At 36.6% G+C, this 19106-nt stretch overlaps 2 protein-coding genes across 2 annotated transcripts; both read left to right on the forward strand.

The window, feature by feature from the left end:
* Positions 1-3921: 3921 nt before the first annotated feature.
* Positions 3922-18825, forward strand: LOC110886856. The gene is made up of 13 exons (XM_022134717.2): positions 3922-4131; positions 11555-11818; positions 12635-12856; positions 12943-13035; positions 13112-13228; positions 14617-14931; positions 15344-15574; positions 15646-16109; positions 16187-16375; positions 16528-16635; positions 16700-16748; positions 16865-16963; positions 18630-18825. The coding sequence occupies exons 2-13, from the start codon at positions 11570-11572 to the stop codon at positions 18720-18722; spliced, it is 2229 nt and encodes a 742-aa protein (XP_021990409.1). The 5' UTR covers positions 3922-4131; positions 11555-11569; the 3' UTR covers positions 18723-18825.
* LOC110883552 lies at positions 7864-11258 on the forward strand. Its single transcript, XM_022131277.1, has 3 exons — positions 7864-10361; positions 10450-10555; positions 10635-11258. The coding sequence occupies exons 1-3, from the start codon at positions 7864-7866 to the stop codon at positions 11256-11258; spliced, it is 3228 nt and encodes a 1075-aa protein (XP_021986969.1).
* Positions 18826-19106: the final 281 nt, after the last annotated feature.

A 19106-nucleotide genomic window follows, 5' to 3' on the forward strand; every position in this document is an offset into this window, starting at 1 on the left:
TTTATGCACCTTTCCATCCAAGTGAACTCCCATTTTATGAACCTTCAATCCAGCCACAACCAAGCGGACACGTGTCCCTCTTACCTGAACCGGCTTTATGCCGCCACACATGTCAGCCGAGCCGCTACAAGTACAAGCCGAGCCGCTTCGCCCCCTGCCCCACAAGTACAAGCCGAGCCGCTACAAGTACAAGCCGAGCCGCTACAAGTACAAGCCGAGCCGCTTCAGTAGTATTTTTTAAAAAAATATCAAAATACATCAAAAAAATATCAAAATACATCAAAAAAATATCAAAATACTCTTTTCTCCATATTTTTTTATGAAGGCCGTCTAAGAAAAATATCAAAAAAATTTATACACATACTAGCGGCTTAGATCCAGGGTGTAGCGGCTTGGAATGGGGCAAAGTGGCTCGGCTTGGCCATGAAGCGGCTCGGCTTGGCAGTACCACAAAGCGGCATAAATCAGATATTGGGCGAAGCGGCTCGGCTTGGGCATGAAGCGGCTCGGCTGACATGTGTAGCGGCATAAAGCCGGTTCAGGTAAGAGGGACACGTGTCCGCTTGGTTGTGGCTGGATTGAAGGTGCATAAAATGTGGGTTCACTTGGATGGGAAGGTGCATAAAGCCTGGTCAAATGGCTATTTTCGTAAAAAGCTTGGTCAAGCGGCTACTACCGTAATTTTCCATTTTTAAATGACAAGTGACAGCATAAATTTCATACCACTACTAGAAAAATGACCTTTAATGACACAAGAACAATGACACACACTAATCTTATGACACGTAAACATGTGTGTCATAAAAAAAATGTCATCGTTGGTAAAATCCGAATATTTTATGACACCTATATTTGTGTGTCATCGTTTAAATGTCATTTAAAAAAAAACAAAACACGTTGAAATATGTGTGTCATCGTTGTGTGTCATCTTATAATTTTTATGACACTATATTTGTGTGTCATCGTTTAACTGTGATTAAAAATCATATTGAAATATGTGTGTCATCGCTGTGTGTCATCTTATAATTTTTATGACACTATATTTGTGTGTCATCGTTTAAAAATCATATTGAAATATGTGTGTCATCATTCTGTGTTATCTTAGACCGTGGGGTGTAGTGGGGCGGGGGTTTGGGGCATGGGTTGACACTGGACTTCGGCCCCCCCCCTGCTGGTGAGTGACGTGTTGGGTCGGTATGGCAGGGCGTGGCTAGCCCACGTGGGTTGGCCAGTTTTATTAAAATAAAAAAAGCCTAAAATTAAAAGATACACACAAAATTAAAAAAAAGTCTAAAAATATTATTAAAATTTCCTAAAAATTACAAAATTCTACAAAAAAAAAGCATACAAAATAAAAAAAAGCCTAAAGCGTTAGGTAGATTTCTAAAAGGGCGAGCTTGTCAAACGGCTTCCGCTCCTTGCCCCGGAACTCGATGTTGGCCACCGCCACCCGATCTTCGTGACTTATATCACCGCCCGGGACGCTGTCGTAGTAGGCTTTAAAACGATCGAGCTTCGGTCGTAGCTCGCGCCACTTGTGTTGGCACACATTTAAATTGTGCCGGTCATTCCCCACGTTTGCCGGTAGCTAGCGAAAGCTTCCGGCCAGTAACGGGTCTCACCGGGTTGGCGGCCCTTCATCGCGTCCATGACGCTCGTGACAAGTGCTAGCTCTTCCTCGTGCGTCCAAGAGGCCATCGATCAAGTGTGTGTGGGTAGCGGGTTTGGGTAGGTGGAGTGAAGGGTTGGGATAGCGATGTGGACAGGTGGTGGGGTTGGGGGTTTTATAGCGAGTTGGGTGAACCTTTTGGCTTGGCCAAATGGTTATTTTTTAAATTTTAAACATAGCCGCTATGACCTAGCCAACCAGCCAATGAGAGCCGGCCACGGAGGACCGCTAGGCATGCCCAACGCCGGGGCTGAAACCCCCGCCCAAGGGGCCATGCCAAAACCCAAGCCCACCCGGGGTGGTGACTTGGGCGTTTGTACCCAACCCCCGCCCCATACCCCATAGTCTTATAAATTTATGGGGTATTCAAAACCCGAACCTAACATCACCCGACCTGAAAAGCTATCGTACCTGAATTATCTGAACCCAATGAAGGTTTTGTCCTTTATCTTAATATCATTTTTCAGTCGGTGTCATTTTCAACATATTTTGACAGGTTTTGCCCTTTATAGGACTAACTCAGTTAATATTTCTTGTTAAATTCTAGTCAAACAGGGGTAGTTTTGTCTTTCTACCCATTTATTTGAAAATATTTTAAATAAAAAATAAAATCTGTTTAATATATTAGAAAACTAATATATTTATAAAATTAAAAATCTTTCCCACTCTAAACACACACACAAACAGTACTACCCCCCTCTCTCTCTCTCTCTCTCTCTCTTTATTATCTCCCACAACTATCTCCATTTTCTTCATCAGAACATCAGCCACCACCTCCACAATTCTTCTTTCAACAGCCGCCCCAACCTGCCGACCACCACAACCCCCACTTACCGACAACCACCAACCCCACCGCACCACCCTCATCTGACCACCAACAACCCCACTGCACCACCCTCATCTGACTACCAACAACCCCACCACAGAAACCCCAACCCCATAGATCCGGCGTCCCACCGTCGAATGAAACCCTAGCCGCCAAATTTGAGATGTATTTTTGCTAGGAATAGAGGTTTTTGTTCATCTCTTATCTTCATTGAAGCTTTCATGGCGGATTTGTGTGTTTAGATAGTGGTTAGGGTTTATACGGTGGTAATGGTGGTGGTGGATGGGAGGCACTGGTTGTAGATGAAGAAGGGAACTAACCCGAGAAACATTTACCCGAATCTAATATGGTTCGGTTATCAGTTAAAGTGACTAAAAAACCCGAAACCTGAGAACCAAACCCAAAGATAGGGATGACAAAAATACCCGAGCCCTACGGGTATACATATAAGGTATAAGGATTATAAAGTTATTATTAATTATTATATATAACAATTAGAGTAGGTCTTAGCTACAGTGTTGGGCCATGGATGTTGGGCCAATGAGAAAAAATGAAATGGGCTAGTTTAATGATCCAAAATCGAGGACTTAAAGTAGAAAACTGAAATGGGCTGGCTCAGTGATCCCAAATAGCCGACTAAAAGAAATTTATGATCTCTTATGTAATGTAATCATGAGGATCCTTAATAGCTGACTAAAAGAAATTTACGATCTCTATATGTAATGTAGTCATGACTTTTGTATTATCTTTATTTATTTAAAAATAACAAAGTTAATATTGATGTTATGTATTTGTATACCATTATTGCGGTGAATTGAACTGATTTATGACTTATTTTTTTTGAGTTTTCTTATTGGTTTGCTATACTGAATGTTGGTACCATAGTGATACTGTAACGAACCGAACAAACTGAATTTCCACCGCAATGCGAAGAGAATGTGTAACGTGTTCTACGCCAGCTTTACGTCACGTTACAATATAGATTCGCGTTTTTGTTTTACTAGATCATTGTTTGTTTACTACTTAACACGGTTTTACGACCCCCACACATGCAACGCGGGGTTACACACTAGTTCATAATAAAACTTATATGTATGTAATATACATTTTTAATTTATAATAGTTGTTGTATAAATAAAATTACATAATAATTATAATAGTAAAAAAATGGATTTGAAAATCTCAACGTCTTTTAACAAACTACTGAGTATACCCGATACCCGTGGGTATACCCGATACCCAACGGGTAATTACCCGACAAATACCCCACATATTGAGTCGGGTATGAAACACGATTTTATAACCGGTTATGGATATGGAATTACGAATACCCGACCCAAACCTAACCCATTGTCACCCTGCCCAAAGAACACCCCCTTTTTATAATTCCCGCCCCTCTAAAATAAAATTAAAAAAATCATCAATTTTGAACTTCAATCTTTTCTATTAACTCCCACACCCACTTCCCGGAATTCTCTCTAATTTATCAATCAGTTAAAACACTCAGTCACATCAAAATTCAACTTCAACATAGACGGAGAATCAAAATTGAACTTCAAACGCCAGGCCGCTTCACCACTGCAACCGCCGGAAAACAACGAATCGCACCACTGCAACCTCCGGAAAACAACCGCCGGTAAATTTCATCTGTTTACATCACCTGCTTATGAATTGCGAGTTTTATTTTTTAGTGTTTCTGAATTGCGAGTTTAATCCATTAATGGTTTACATCATCTGCTTGAAATATGTAGCTAGGGTTTTTGTAATGTAGAATATGTCTCATAATATGTTAGTTAGGGTTTTGATAATTATACAAAAGTATATTTGGAGAAATTTTATACCATCGTAATTTCATAGATTACATCACAATTTTAATCATGAAGCATGTGTTGAAGTTATAGTCCCACTTGAGTTTGCATTGTTTGATGGATGTTACTGTTATTTGACGAACTGCAAATTAAATTCACACATAGGGAAGTTTCAAGCTCTTTCACAACACGATATATAGGAAGACACTGCTTTCTATCTCTATGCAAGCATCCCTTTGCAATTGATTTAAATCTTAAAAAGGAGTCATAACTTATTTCCCCCCTTAAGTTAGGATCAATAACCGTGTGTAATTTATCCATTTTATAGTAGTAGTCTGATAACTGAAAGCCACCACGGTCTCTTACGTAACACAACCTCCCACACAAAATTTCAAGTAGCACCATACCAAAAAAAAAGTATACATCTGATTCTTTTTTCAGTGTACAGTTAACATAGTATTCTGGTTCAATATAAGCCCAGTGTGCCACATCTAATGGAGATAACAGTACTTCTGTCTAGACCTGCTAAACTTAACTTGGAGAGTCCAAGATCAGAAATTTTAGCGACCCAATCGCAATCCAACAAAATGTTTGCGCTTTTTATATCTCCATGGATTATTGCTTGATGCTTCCTCGCATGATTATGGAGTTAATCCAGACCATGAGCAGCATCAAGACATATTTTAAGTCTTACTAACCACCAAAGAGTATCAGTTCACAAACATCTGATTCGTTTCTTGCTAAATCACTTCTTTAAACTCGCTTTTAGCTGTATTCTTACTCACCCATTTTTTGGTAGCCGTATACACCATCACCTGGTACTGCTTCGTCATCAATGCAGCCCTGAAACAGCTCTATTTCAGTGACACTCGAGACTGTTTCAGCCCGATACAGACCCATGGTTCAGAGCACTGAAGCACACTGGTACGTCGTTTCCCGATCACTGCTTCTCACAACCATCGTTTGCTGCCGATCGGACCACCATCTCCGTCTAAACTCCTCCATAGCTAACTTTCATAACATTCCTTTTATGAAATGCATTCACCTCCTCCCGTCTGTTTGCTTTTAGATTCACAAAGAATCATTTAGATTCTTTACCCCTTTTCTTAATTCTTTTCTACATAAAACATACGCCAAACCATGCTTTTTCTAATCGACCACTGAACTTTGATCAATTCTCCTTGCCTGTTGCTCTCCTCTAATGTTCCTCTTGCCTTCTGATTTCACCCAGAAACCTGCCTAACTGATCTGATCGCTAACACACAGAAACGATCACAGCTATTTTTCAACACTTCTTATCACTTCATTTAAAGTGATTAGCTCGAACCACACAGGTTCTTCTTGCATAATTCACATAGAATTCTTCTCCCTTTTTTTAGTCCCCTCGACAATATCGATCGACACCAATGAATCACACAGATTTGTCTGCACTTTTTGTTCACACAGAACACAATCACGTTCACGTAGAACCTCTTCTCAACCGTATCACACGAAATTTTGTTCACTTAGATCTCTTCTACAGGTTTGCTAACACCGCCGTTCTCGTTCTCTTTATCTTCTCAGTTCCGTAGTTTAGAAGACTGCTCCCCTCTTTTCGGAATCGACTCTCAAAACGGAAAACACTGTCTTCACCCGCTCTCGTTTCTCGACTCTCGTTTAGGCCCCTCACAAACACACACAGTTGTAACGATTTTCTGTATATTAAACTTCAAGAGAGATTTTACAAGTGATAAATAGAAACTACACTCAAATCTTGCTTATATAGAAAAAAAAAACACATTAAACAATCCACGTAAACTGCACGACTTATTCCTCCTGCATACTCGGTCAAATTAAGTTTATTTTTCACGTGCGCTTCCTTGAAACCAGGTCGGCCCTAGACCAATTCCATACCAATTAACCAGTTAACTGTTTGGGAACCCATTTACAAAATCCGCGACCCGTTAATCATGCTGACCCATGACCGGCTTGACCCATACACGACCCGTAACATCAAGATTAAACCCAACATGTGTGTCCACTATCTTTTGTCTGGATATTAAGTAGGTGGGATTGAGATTATAACAAATATTATATTAATCCATTTTTGCCTTGTTATATACCTGTGTCGATTAGTTTACAACCCCCAACGTTTCTCTTTGTTTCCCTCCCTTTCCATTTTTTAAAAAACTCGAGGGTAGACCCACCCTATAATAGTGTAACACCTGTGTTACCATTCATCTTGATTCTTGAATCTTCTCTATCCCTGATGACTCTGATCTCACAAAATAGTAACTATTAACTCGTGATTAACGAGGCCAGTTTGTTTCTGAATAGACCAACAGATCTCCACCAACCCAGCAATACACGTCAACAAAACTTGGAAATTTTTGCATTAAATAGGTTTCCTCTTCAATTTCAACATCTTTCTAAAGGTGAAAGACAGAAATTGAAGTTGGGCATGGATATTGGCAGGGCCGGCTCAACATATTTTGAGGCCCAAAGCGAAATAAAACTTGAGGCCCTTTCCAAATAATTTAACATATTTAAACGACCAACTTTATACTTCCGATTTTAATTAAACATAGAAATATAGAAAGCAAATAACAAAAGGAGGAACATAATTGTAGTTTGTACCTATTATTTCCCTTCTCTTTGTTTTGCTGTAATAATCATGGAACAAACCAACATTAATAGTCACCAACTTTGAAAACATAGTTTCAAAGGAAACTCAACTACACCACCCCAACTGACCCTGCAATTATATCATCTTCAAGAGGCTTGTCCCCTTAAAAAATAACAAATCAAAATTAAAAAAACATACTGCATGGGGTCGAACCTGTGTCTTGGCGAAGACACTTGGGGTTCCTTACCACTACAATACAACAGCAATTGTTGCATATGCCAGCAAATTTAATATTAATATTCACATTAAATTCAAGTATATATTTTTTTTAATTTTAAATGGAGGCCTCAAAATTTTGGTGGCCCAAAGCCCTCGCTTTACTTGAATGGCCCATGGGCCGGCCCTGGATATTGGATACCAACCTTCACTTGGATAGGACTTAGGAGGACAAGCTTTTGTAGACTTGTATCTATATGGATCAGAATTTCTTAGCGATATTCGGCATATACAAAGTAACATTAGATGTCTACTTGTGATTTCAATTGGGAAACAACCACATCAGATTAATCACCTTAAGTGTCTACTTGTGAATACAATTGAACAGCACATGACTTTTTGCTCATTATTAACTACAAAAAGTTTCACCACACTATAATATACTGAATGACACTTTAAACTCTACAATACAAAAAAAATGGCATCCTTAAAAAGAATCACATCCAAATCTATTAGGTAAAATATGATACCAATAGAAATCAACAAAACATCCACCTGAGTTTTATAATCTTTTAAACATGCAAGTTAAGGATTAAATGGGCCACCTAAATTGTTAGCAGTTTTGTGTTTGTTATGTTCTTACTTGTTACCTAAATTTTGTATTCTGTTTTATAAGTTATTATTTAGGTTTGAAGTTTGATTTTGTTTTTTGTCATGGTGAATAACTAGCTAGTGACAAATGGTCATGGATAAATCATGGATTTCGTCAGATAGATTATCAAATGCATATGACAAAGGCGTGGAAGCGTTTTTAGAGTTTGCGCAAAGTAATAATCCTCAATTGGATGTTATTCCATGTCCTTGTGTAAATTGTATCAATTTGTGTCACCGCTCTATTGATGATGTGCGTTATCATTTGTTTGCCCACGGTTTTGATGAAAGTTATACGGTCTGGTCTTTTCATGGAGAAAAACTTCCGAAGCTTGATTCTAGATGCCCTAATGAATCTAGACCTCCTGACTTTATTAATACAAAGGAAATGCTACATGATGCCTTCAATTATGTAGAGAATGAACCCGATTCATTGAAATCACTTCTTGAAGAATGTGATAAACCACTTTACGTTGGGTCAAAGTATAATGCACTCAGTGGATTATTGAAATTTCAACATTTGAAAGGTCAATTTGGCTGGTCTGATGCTAGTTTTGACGCTTTGTTGGGTGTCCTAAAAGATATCTTACCATCAAACAATACAATTCCTACATCGATATATGAGGCCAAGAAGTTGCTAAAAGGAGTAGGTATACAGTATGAAAAGATTCATGCATGTGAAAATGATTGTGTTCTATTCTGGAAAGAACATAAGGATGCTTCTCAGTGTCCATCTTGTGGCACATCTCGTTGGAAGAAGAATACCCAAAACGTGCCTTCAAAAGTTTTGTGGTATTTTCCTCCCATCCCTAGATTTAAAAGAATGTTTTCATCACCGGAAATTGCACATGACTTAACTTGGCATGCACAAGGTCCGGTCAATAATGGTAAGCTATCTCATCCTCGTGATTCCCCCTCTTGGAAGCTTGTTGACAACACGTGGAAAGAATTCGGAAAAGAAAATCGGAATCTTAGGTTAGCCTTGTCCGCTGATGGTATCAATCCTCACAAGTCATTAAGTTCTACGTATAGCTGTTGGCCGGTTATCCCAATAACATATAATCTTCCATCTTATTTGTGTATGTCAAGAAAATTCATGATGTTGACTCTATTGATATCAGGGCCAACCCAACCTGGTAACAATATTGATGTCTACTTGGCACCATTGATAGCAGATCTAAAACTCTTATGGGAAACTGGCGTTAAAACGTTTGATGCTTATAAGAAAGAATACTTCAATCTAAGAGCAATATTACTCTGGACTATAAATGACTTTCCCGCATATGGTAATCTTTCGGGGTGTGTTACCAAGGGTTATTATGCTTGTCCAATATGTTCGGAGAATACTTGTTCACAATGGTTGCCAAAGTCCAAAAAAGTATGCTTTCTTGGCCATAGAAGATTTCTCCCACTTGAACATCCTTTTCGTAAAAGAAAAAAAGATTTCAACAATCAACAAGAGAATGATATTATAAAAAACCCATTATCAGGCGAAGAAATTTACGACTCTCTGACGGGGTTTGAGAATACATGGGGTAAGAAGAAAAAGACAAAGAAGGAAACGTCAAGGAAGCAAACGTCAAAGAAGAAAACACCAAAGAAGAAAACTTCAAAGAAGGAAAAAGAAAGTATCGATGAAAGAGCTAAATTGTGGAATAAAAAGTCAATTTTTTTTGAACTTGAATATTGGAAGAAGTTGCTTGTTCGTCACCAGTTAGATGTTATGCACATAGAAAAAAATGTGTGTGAGAGTGTTTATGGGACATTGTTGAATTTACCCCACAAGACGAAGGATGGATTAAATGCACGACAAGATCTTGAGGAGTTAGGCATTAAGTCTGAATTACAACCTCAACTAAATGGGAATCGACTTTTGCTTCCTCCTGCGTGCTACACATTGAATTACTCGGAGAAACGTCTATTTTACGATACCTTGTCTAACATAAAAGTGCCTGATGGGTATTGCTCCAACTTCAAAAATCTCGTCTCTGATGATGTTCCAAAGATGAATGGCTTGAAGTCTAATGATTGTCATGTACTGATGCAACAACTTCTCCCTTTTGCAATCAAAGGGGTGTTACATGAGAAAGTGAGGAAAACAATCATAAGCTTATGTCATTTCTTCAACAAGTTGTGTAGTAAAGTTGTTGATGTTAGTAAACTAGGAAAGCTGCAAAGTGACATCATATTGACTTTGTGTTTGTTAGAGAAGTATTTTCCTCCTTCGTTTTTCGATGTCATGATTCACTTGATGGTGCATTTAGTTAGAGAGGTTAGGCTATGTGGCCCGGTTCATTTTAGGTGGATGTATCCATTTGAGAGATACATGAAAACACTCAAAGGGTATGCACGAAATCATCATCGACCCGAGGGTTGCATTGCAGAATGTTATGTGACAGAGGAAGCCTTAGAATTTTGCTCGGGCTACTTTAAAAACATGAAGTCAATTGGTAATCCTTATGAACGTGTTGATGAAAGAATCCGCACAGGCAAGCCTTTATCGGGAGCTATGATTGAGGTTGTGGATGCTAAGTTACTTGATCAAGCTCATCTTTATCTATTACGAAACACTGCTAGTGTGGAGCCGTATATAGAGTAGGAATTACATTAAACTCTATATTTTATGTACTTTATCTGATACATAATGCTTCTTTAAACTTCTACTATATTCCAGGCAACATATGTTGGAATTGAAGAATCACAACCCACGTGCCTCTCGAAAGAGTACATGGTTGCAAGGCCAACACAGTCGAACATTTATTAGTTGGTTTAAGAACGAGGTTTGTTTTTAATAAGATTGTTAGAACTACAATATTTTAAATAATTTTGTTTGATTTACATTAATTCTATTTCCAATAGGTTGAAAAATGTTTGGCTAATGCGGAAGATGTTTGTGACACTGTTCGTTGGTTGGCCAAAGGGCCTAGTTTTGCTGTTGCTAAATATAGTGGTTTTGCCATAAATGAGTATCGGTTCCATACAACATCTCGAGATGAATCTAAAACAACTCAATGTAGTGGAGTATCTTTAGTTGCACATGCTATGCAGATTGCTAGTGCAAAAGACTCCAATCCCGTTTATGGCGCTGTTACTTACTTTGGTCGTATAAAGGAGATATGGGATCTTGATTATCGCATGTTTACCCTTCCCGTTTTCATGTGTGATTGGGCTGATAGTCGTGGAGTAAAAAAGGATGATTTTGGATTCACAGTGGTTAACTTTGATAGGCTTGGTCACCAGTCTGACCGCTTCATATTAGCTAGTCAAGCCAAACAAGTTTTTTATGTTCAAGATCAACAAGATAAGAATTTATCTGTTGTTGGTTTTACACCACATAAGATGTACAAGTATGGAGCAAGTGGTGAAATTGATGATATGTTGGCATTTGATGCTACTGTTGATGTTTCACAGTACTCCGGTTTGGTAGACCTTGACGATGATTTTTCGTGTATGCGCGTGGATGGCGAGGGCATATTAGTTTAAACTATTTCGTGAATAATAAAATCTGTAGTTTTTGTGTTTTTATGTCAGTTCTTAGATGTGATTAATTATGTCTGAATTGTTTGAATTTGAGAATTTTGCGATTAATTTGATGTTTTAATTACCTAATTCTGATTCGGATCATGATGAAGATTGCAAATCGCATGGAATTTGTCTTTTTTACTTAGTTATGTTATTGTGTTTCTATTACTTAATTTTGTAACTAGTTATTGTGTATTTGTTACTTAATTTCGATTGCCACCATGCTATAACTACTTATTGTGTATTTGTTGAAACAGGTTCTTTTTTGTGACATGGAATCGAATTCTGACTCAGATCATGCTGAAGAGAACAAATCACAAAGAGGTCCAACAATAAAGTCAAAATCTAGTAAAGGGAAACTTATAATTACCTACAATAAAAAGGGGGTCCCAATTGGAAAGGAATCAGTAGCACTCTCTACTTTTGAGGGATTGGTAGCAAGAACTATGATTCCCATAACTTATACCACTTGGCCGAAAGTTGGTAAGGAAAGAAAGGAAGAATTATGGCAATATGTCATGGTAAGTCTAACATCTAATCTTAACTTTAAACTATCTTCTTAATAGTTAATTACACAGATAGTCCCATAGTCCCTGTGGATTACCTAAAATAACACCTTTTAGGTACTAACCTTTTTTTGTAACGGATTCGGGTTCTATGGTTTCAATTTTGTAAGACTTTGGGGTATTAAGGCCAACAGACGTTAAAAATTCTGTTTAGTTTGAGTTAAATGACTGTTTTACCCTTAAATAACCACAGGGATCATATGTGTAATCAGGTTTATTTAAAGTAATTATTGCCATTTGGTAACTTCTACTTATTTCAACCGTCAGTTTTCCATCTTTGCTTGAGTCCAAATCTGATTATTTTGACCCTAACCCAAAATGAGGTGCTTAGAGTTAAGGGTATCACAACAGGAACCATTCTCTGAAAAAATTACAACAGGAGCATCAGTATTACATTCTAGTAGTGGTGTTAACCGGTTTTGTATGAATATGCATGTATATAGAATATTAGAGACGGACCTGGCAAACGGGTCGGGTCGTGGGTCAAAACAGGTTCGAGTCAAAACGGGTTATTTATAAAAAGGGTTGTTTTGGTTCGGATCGAAACGGGTCCGGGTTAGAACGGGTTTCGGGTCAGGTCGGGTCGGGTAGGGTCAGTTTTTTTTATGATGATGACTAATATGTGTTGAAACGGGTTAGAACGGGTTGTCGAAACGGGTTCGGGTTGAAACGGGTTGTCGAAACGGGTTCGGGTCGAAACGGGTACGGGTCAAAATGTGCAGCCTTATTGTTAACCTATTTTTGAATATATTGTTTGTTTTGTATTTTCAGGCACATTTTGTGGTTGACCCAAAGAGCCGGAAGCAAACTATACAATCAATTGGGACAAAGTGGAGAAACTTCAAACATACTCTATACAGGGATTACATTGAGACACAAAAAAATGACCCTGAGGAGAAGAAAAATTTACTTAATCCTCCTCTTGAGTATCCGTTCTTGAAGAAAGAAGACTGGAAACTATTTGTATCACAAAGAACTTCAAAACAATGGGAGGTTTGTTTAAACTTTTGGTGCTTGTATTTGTTTAGTATCCATGTCTTATCTAACATTATATAAACATTTTAATGTTTCTAATGCAGGAGACAAGTAAGAAGGCAAAGAAAGTCCGTGCACATCATAAATACAATCATCATTTGAGCAGAAAGGGATATGCCAGACTCACTACTGAGATTGTATGAATGCAATTAACCCAATAATTCATTTTTATTTGTTTACGTTAATTCAATTTTGTTATTCTTGATAATTTAGATGCAAGAAACCGGCCTGGAGGAAGAGGAGATTGATAGGGCAATGTTGTGGAAACGAGCAAGAGAACTGAAAATAGGAGGTTTCGACTCAGATGTCCAAGTGGTAGTTGATAAAATTGTAAGTCTTTCTTTGATCTTACACTATGAGGTTTAAATGTTGAATACAGTAGGCTGATTTGGTCAGTTTAGTAGGCTGATTTGTGGCAGTAGTTGCTTTGTTCGTGAAACTTACCCTCAAATATCGGTACTGAACTGTACCGTATTGTACCGGGTATATTCAGTACCGATACAGATACCCACTTTTGGGGATTCGGTACCGTATCAGGTATATTCGGTACCGTACAGTACCGGTATTTTCGGTACCGGTTGGTATCGAGCTCATCCCTATCCAAGACTAACTATAAAAGGGTGTTTGGGTTTGCGGTAGCTAATTAGTTACATAAAAGCTGGAGTATAGTAATCAATAATTTTTTAGAGAAAAAAAAAACCTTAAATCCTTTTTATTTTCTATTCGTCCTCTGTATTTTTTATATTTTCTGATTGGGTTTTGATTACATAGATAACAATACTCAGTGGCGGATCTTGCCCGTTGAACGTGTCAGGGCCGAAAGACACGGGCACTAAAAAAAGTCCGGGTAAGCCCGGGCCAAACATAGTATATATAAAAAATTTCGATGGAAATGCGGAAAATTAGCACTACGGCTGAAAAACTTGCCCGGGTCGTGGCCTTGCCACAGCACCATTAAGAACCGCCCCTGACAATACTAGCACAATCAAAATGATACTAGCACAGTAAAAAACATGATACTAGCACAATGAAAATGATCGATATTAGCACAAACAAAATGATATCAACACTTGAGGGTATTAGCGCAAACAAAATAATATCAGCACACTAAAAATGATATTAGCACAAATATAATGATATCAGCAGAAAACAAAATGAAACCTGATGGAAGAAGAATAAAAGGGAAAAAAAGGCCTCTCGCGAATCTAGATGATAAATCAAACTGCGTGAAAGTTGGATCTGGAACGGAATGATAATGATAATCTGGAACCAATCTAATATTTTCATAGCCTAAATTTAGGAATTTTCATTTTTTTATACTGGCAATGACAAAAATACCCTTATTAAAACTATTTAAGTTGTGCCATTTGTCAAAATCTAAATAGTTCTTACAGTTTTCAGGTTCAAAATAGTTTGTATTTGATCCTCCTCCAATAAACGTAATTATAACAAGTGACAACTGTGTTCAACATAATTACCATTGCTCACTTACATTTTTTACTTACTGCTGACTTACATATGACTTACTGTTGAGTGTTGACCTACTTCTGTTGTTTGGTATTACTGCCACTGACTTACAGTTGACCTTTTGCTGCCTTTGACATTGATTATATTATTGAAATCATTGCTCCACATACATCCTCTATGATTGAAACACTGTAACTATAACACCTACTTGTTGGATAGTGTATTAATAGACATCTTTTATCCAATTTCAGGACAAGCTTAAGGAATCAGATTCTGGAGAGGGCACATGTGGAACACATGATGTGCTTACCCAGGCCTTGGGTACTGATGAACAACGTGGGCATGTACGCGGGATGGGCAAATTTGTAACTCCACAACAATACTTTTATTTACCCAATACTGTCAAGCATTACATGGACACTGAGAAGAAGAAGTATGATAAACGACTCAACAAGCTTGAAGATGAATTAGAGAAACTAAAAAGAGGTGTGAACAATGTGTCAGAAGCCGAAAGTTGCCAATGGGGTAATGAAGATCTTGAAGACAACCCAGATGAAGAACCACTTGTAAGAGCATTCACATCCAAAGAACCAAATTCTGTGTGGGGTGTTCTTAAAATATAAAAAGTATAAAAGGTGGTCGTGAGTGGAGGAGAGAGAAAATATTACTGTTCATCTGTATATTTGGGGGGACACTGTTCACCCCCTATAATTTTTTAATATATTTTAAAAGTGGTTGTGAGTGGAGGAGAGAGAAAAGGTAATGATAAAGGTATAAAAAATATTATTTAATTAAAAGGAAGAGAGAAAAGGTAGTGTTTTTTAGTGTAATTTAGGGTGAAAATATAGTGGAATGGATGTGAATGCTCTAAGTCATGGGTAAAAGTGTTTCTTTTTAAAATAATTTCTTTATGTTCTATAAGAATTCATTGCAAGTCTTGGCTACAAGAAGTAACATCCTATATATATATATTTGTAGGATATGTCATGTTTTCTTGCGGTTGACAATGCATCAAACATAGTCGCCAAAGGAACTATACTGATGGATACAAATGAAGAGGAGTTCCTTCGAGTCATGTTGGAAATATGTTTACATAGAGAAGCATTACTACCAGTTCCACTTGAAGAGGAGTTCATTATGGAGGTCGGAGATGCAATTGGGCAGATACTGAGTTGGCCAAGACATCTAGTCATTCAATGCTCTGACTTGGTAATATTATTTTCATAGATTTAATGCATATAAACATGAGGTCTAATTTAAAGAATTAATATTTTTTTCAGGAAAAAATGTTGGAGAAACCAAAGACAAAACCCGTGAAAGATTTAAAAAGTAATAAACAAATAAAACAACTAAGAGGAACTAATGAGGAAAACGAAAAAGAGCTTGAACAAAAGATTGTACAAGTGGAAAAGGTCACGGGAAAAGAAGAAATAAGTGAAAATAAAAAAAATCGGAAAAGAGAACCTAAAGTGGAAAATGAAAAAGAGGATGTACAAGTGAACGAAGGCAAAGGGGGGATGACGAGAGCACAAAGGAGGCCAAGGTTAAGAGTTGAAAACAATGCAGTTTTGACAATGACTGCATTGGTGGTTGACGCACAAGTTTTAAAGGTTGATTCTATAAAATTGCAGTGTGTGGACGATCTATTTGGGTACGAGAGTTTCACATATTTAAATTGGGATGATTTTGAAGCAATTTTTACATTGGATGAGCTGACTGGTTCTGTCATCACTGCTTATATGATGTAAGTTTAAATTTAGTTTCAAAAATTGTTTGTAAAACACAATTTATTTAATTGATTTACTTTTTGTATGTTGACAGGTTCTTGTATGAGCAAATGAAGAATGGGCCAAAACTTGATCATGGTATTTGTTTTGTGAGCCCGAGTGCAATCTCGCCAAGTGAACGTAAATCAAAACGCAAACATATTGCTGATGCAAGTAGAGTGGTTGCAGATCGGTTGTCTACAAGAAAGGACAACGACATCATCATATTGCCCTATAATCCCGGGTATGATTTTCCATTTAAATAACTATTTATAAAGAAAAAAACTATTATCTTGACATTATTTGACTTAGTTTGGTTTTTATAGAAGACATTCATAAAGAAAAAAACTATTATCTTGATATTTTTTGACTTACTTTGGTTTTTGGTTTTTGTAGAAGACATTGGGTGTTGGCAGTTTTGGACATGAAAACATATACTTGCTATTATCTTGATTCTATAATGAATAGCACAATCAATCCGGTGTTGAGGCAAATTATTGATGCGTAAGTAATGTACATTATCGAAAAATTATATTATATTATTATAATATATTTCTTAATTTTTTAGGGCAATGTCCTTGTATGCTATGCAAAGTGTCAACTGGGTTAAGGCTAAGGTGAGCACTTATTTTTTATTGAAGGAAACATAACAGTATTTTTATTTGTGTAGTGCACATGTGTTGAAATTGTAGCTTTAACTTCATCGACTGAATTGGAATCTTTAATTGTGTAGTGTCCATATCAGACGGGAGGTACTGAATGTGGCTATTATGTGTTGAAGTTCATGAAAGAGGTGGTTGAAGAAGGAATTGCAATACTTGCCAATGACAACGTAAGTACTATTTTTTTAAATGATTACTTTTGGAGTATTATTAGTTTGTTAGCTAATTAGTTGCAAAACTTTTTTTAGATCACTAAATTTAGTTTAGAGTAAACTGCCATTTTGGTCCCTGAGCTTTGGGCAGTTTTGCCACTTTAGTCCAAATCTCAAACATTTTGCATCTGGGTCCCTGTGGTTTTATTTTTTTTTTTTTTTTTGCCATTTTGGTCCAAACTAAAATCAGCTCATAATCATCAAATTAAATATTGATGTTTTTGTCCTTTTCCTCAGGGATAAATTGGTCATTATAACTTTATTAGAACTCATTATTAATTAAAATAATAAAAAACTTCTTCAACAACAAGCAACAGCAATCTAATATCATATTTAAACAACAATCACAAATACCTGAACTCAAATTCCTACACTCAAACAAAAAAATGTCGCTAATAATCTTTCTTCTCAACGTTAAACAAGACCTGCAACTCTTTTCAATACCCAGCTGACACAAACTCAAAACCACAAGATTATTTGCAACTTCAGTTCTAGTTCTGCAATACCGAATCAAATCTGAACTTCAGGTGATTCGTGACTACTATTGATGCAAATATAACACTTGATGATGCGCTGGTATTTAAAGAATTACTGAAAACTTGCCATTTTCTATTTTTTATATCATTTTCCGTTCGTAAACATGATTATTCAAAAAACTGTTTTCACCTAAATAAGATTATTAACAGATTCGATCAACAAATTATGTATATACTCAGCTTTGATACCAATCTGTCCGAAATAGATGAAAACCGTTCGAAAAATTCAAACAACAAACCTTGGTTTCCAGTTTCAATCTCTGTTTAACCAAAAATCATCGAATCATTCCGAGATTCATCGAAATTTCAACCGAAACAGTTAAAATTCAATCTCAAAACACCAAATTAGTCGTAAAAATCAATCGAAACACATTCAGTTTCACCGAAAGTCAACAAAATGATCCGAAACTCGACCGACAGTGTCCGAAAAATTAGAAAATGTTACAGGCGTGATTTTAATCCTGCAACTGTGGGGTGCTGTTCAGAATTAGTTTTATTGAGTGAAAACGATTACTGATTCTTCAGAAAATGTTCTAAACGATTACTAATGAAGAGTGAATGAGGGTATTTGTTTGTGATTCATTTGGGGAAGATGAAGATAGTTATTAGTGCTTTTATTTAGTTTTATTATTTTAATTCATAATGAGTTATGATAAATTTATAATGACCAATTTACCCCTGAGTAAAAAGACAAAACATCAGGATTTAATTTGAGTATTATGAGTTGATTTCATTTTTGGACTAAAATGGCAAAAAAAAAAAATGAAACCATAGGGACTCAGATGCAAAAGATTTGAGATTTGATCTAAAGTAGCAAAACTGCCCAAACCTTAGGGATCAAAATTGCAGTTTACTCTTTAGTTTATAATTTTGAGGATTTTGATGAGATTTGTTTGTTTGATTTGCATATAAAAGAAACTGGGTGAAAATATAACTAAATAACCGGATGAAATGAGAAGATAATTGTGTGGATATCATCTTTGTTTATCATATCAAAGTGCATGTATTTAGGCTCTATAATTTTGTTTGTCATTAATTGTTTTTCATATCAAAGTGTATGTATTTAGGTTCTTTAATATTTTTCTCAGGTCGGGGAAGGCAAAGTGGTATACACGGATGAGGATATTGATGGAATACGTGAAGGGTGTTCGAGTTTTGGGGCAACATTTGTTTTCAAGTGACTATTTTAGATGTTGAAGTATGTACGCCAAATAATACTTTTTGTTAACTTAAGATATTTGAATTATATTTGACGTATGACTATGAAATGAATTGTTTTTGTTTTTGTGTATTTTGTCATTAAATAGATTTATATATTGTTTTGGTTCTTTAGAGAAAATTCGAAATTCTAAAAAAAATTAAAAAATGAAAATCGTGACTCGCAATGTGTGTCATAAATGTTGTCATTAAAGTGTCATAAGCGCGTGTCATTAAAATGTGTCATCAACGCGTGTCATTAAAATGTGTCATTAACGCGTGTCATAAATGCACGTCATTAAGGTGTGTCATTAAAGCGTGTCATAAAGGTGTGTCATTAGATTGTGTCATTAAAACGTGTCATTAAA

Source organism: Helianthus annuus, chromosome 10, assembly GCF_002127325.2.
Source record: "Helianthus annuus cultivar XRQ/B chromosome 10, HanXRQr2.0-SUNRISE, whole genome shotgun sequence".
Classification (NCBI taxonomy): domain Eukaryota; kingdom Viridiplantae; phylum Streptophyta; class Magnoliopsida; order Asterales; family Asteraceae; genus Helianthus; species Helianthus annuus.

Excerpts from the sequence above, each read along its gene's own strand:
- LOC110883552 (XM_022131277.1), top strand. The coding sequence starts at position 7,864 with ATGGTCATGGATAAATCATGGATTTCGTCAGATAGATTATCAAATGCA. Across the intron at positions 10,362-10,449 it reads AACACTGCTAGTGTGGAGCC|GCAACATATGTTGGAATTGA; the intron begins GTATATAGAGTA and ends ACTATATTCCAG. Across the intron at positions 10,556-10,634 it reads TTAGTTGGTTTAAGAACGAG|GTTGAAAAATGTTTGGCTAA; the intron begins GTTTGTTTTTAA and ends TATTTCCAATAG.
- LOC110886856 (XM_022134717.2), top strand. The coding sequence starts at position 11,570 with ATGGAATCGAATTCTGACTCAGATCATGCTGAAGAGAACAAATCACAA. Across the intron at positions 12,857-12,942 it reads GAACTTCAAAACAATGGGAG|GAGACAAGTAAGAAGGCAAA; the intron begins GTTTGTTTAAAC and ends TTTCTAATGCAG. Across the intron at positions 15,575-15,645 it reads TCATTCAATGCTCTGACTTG|GAAAAAATGTTGGAGAAACC; the intron begins GTAATATTATTT and ends TATTTTTTTCAG.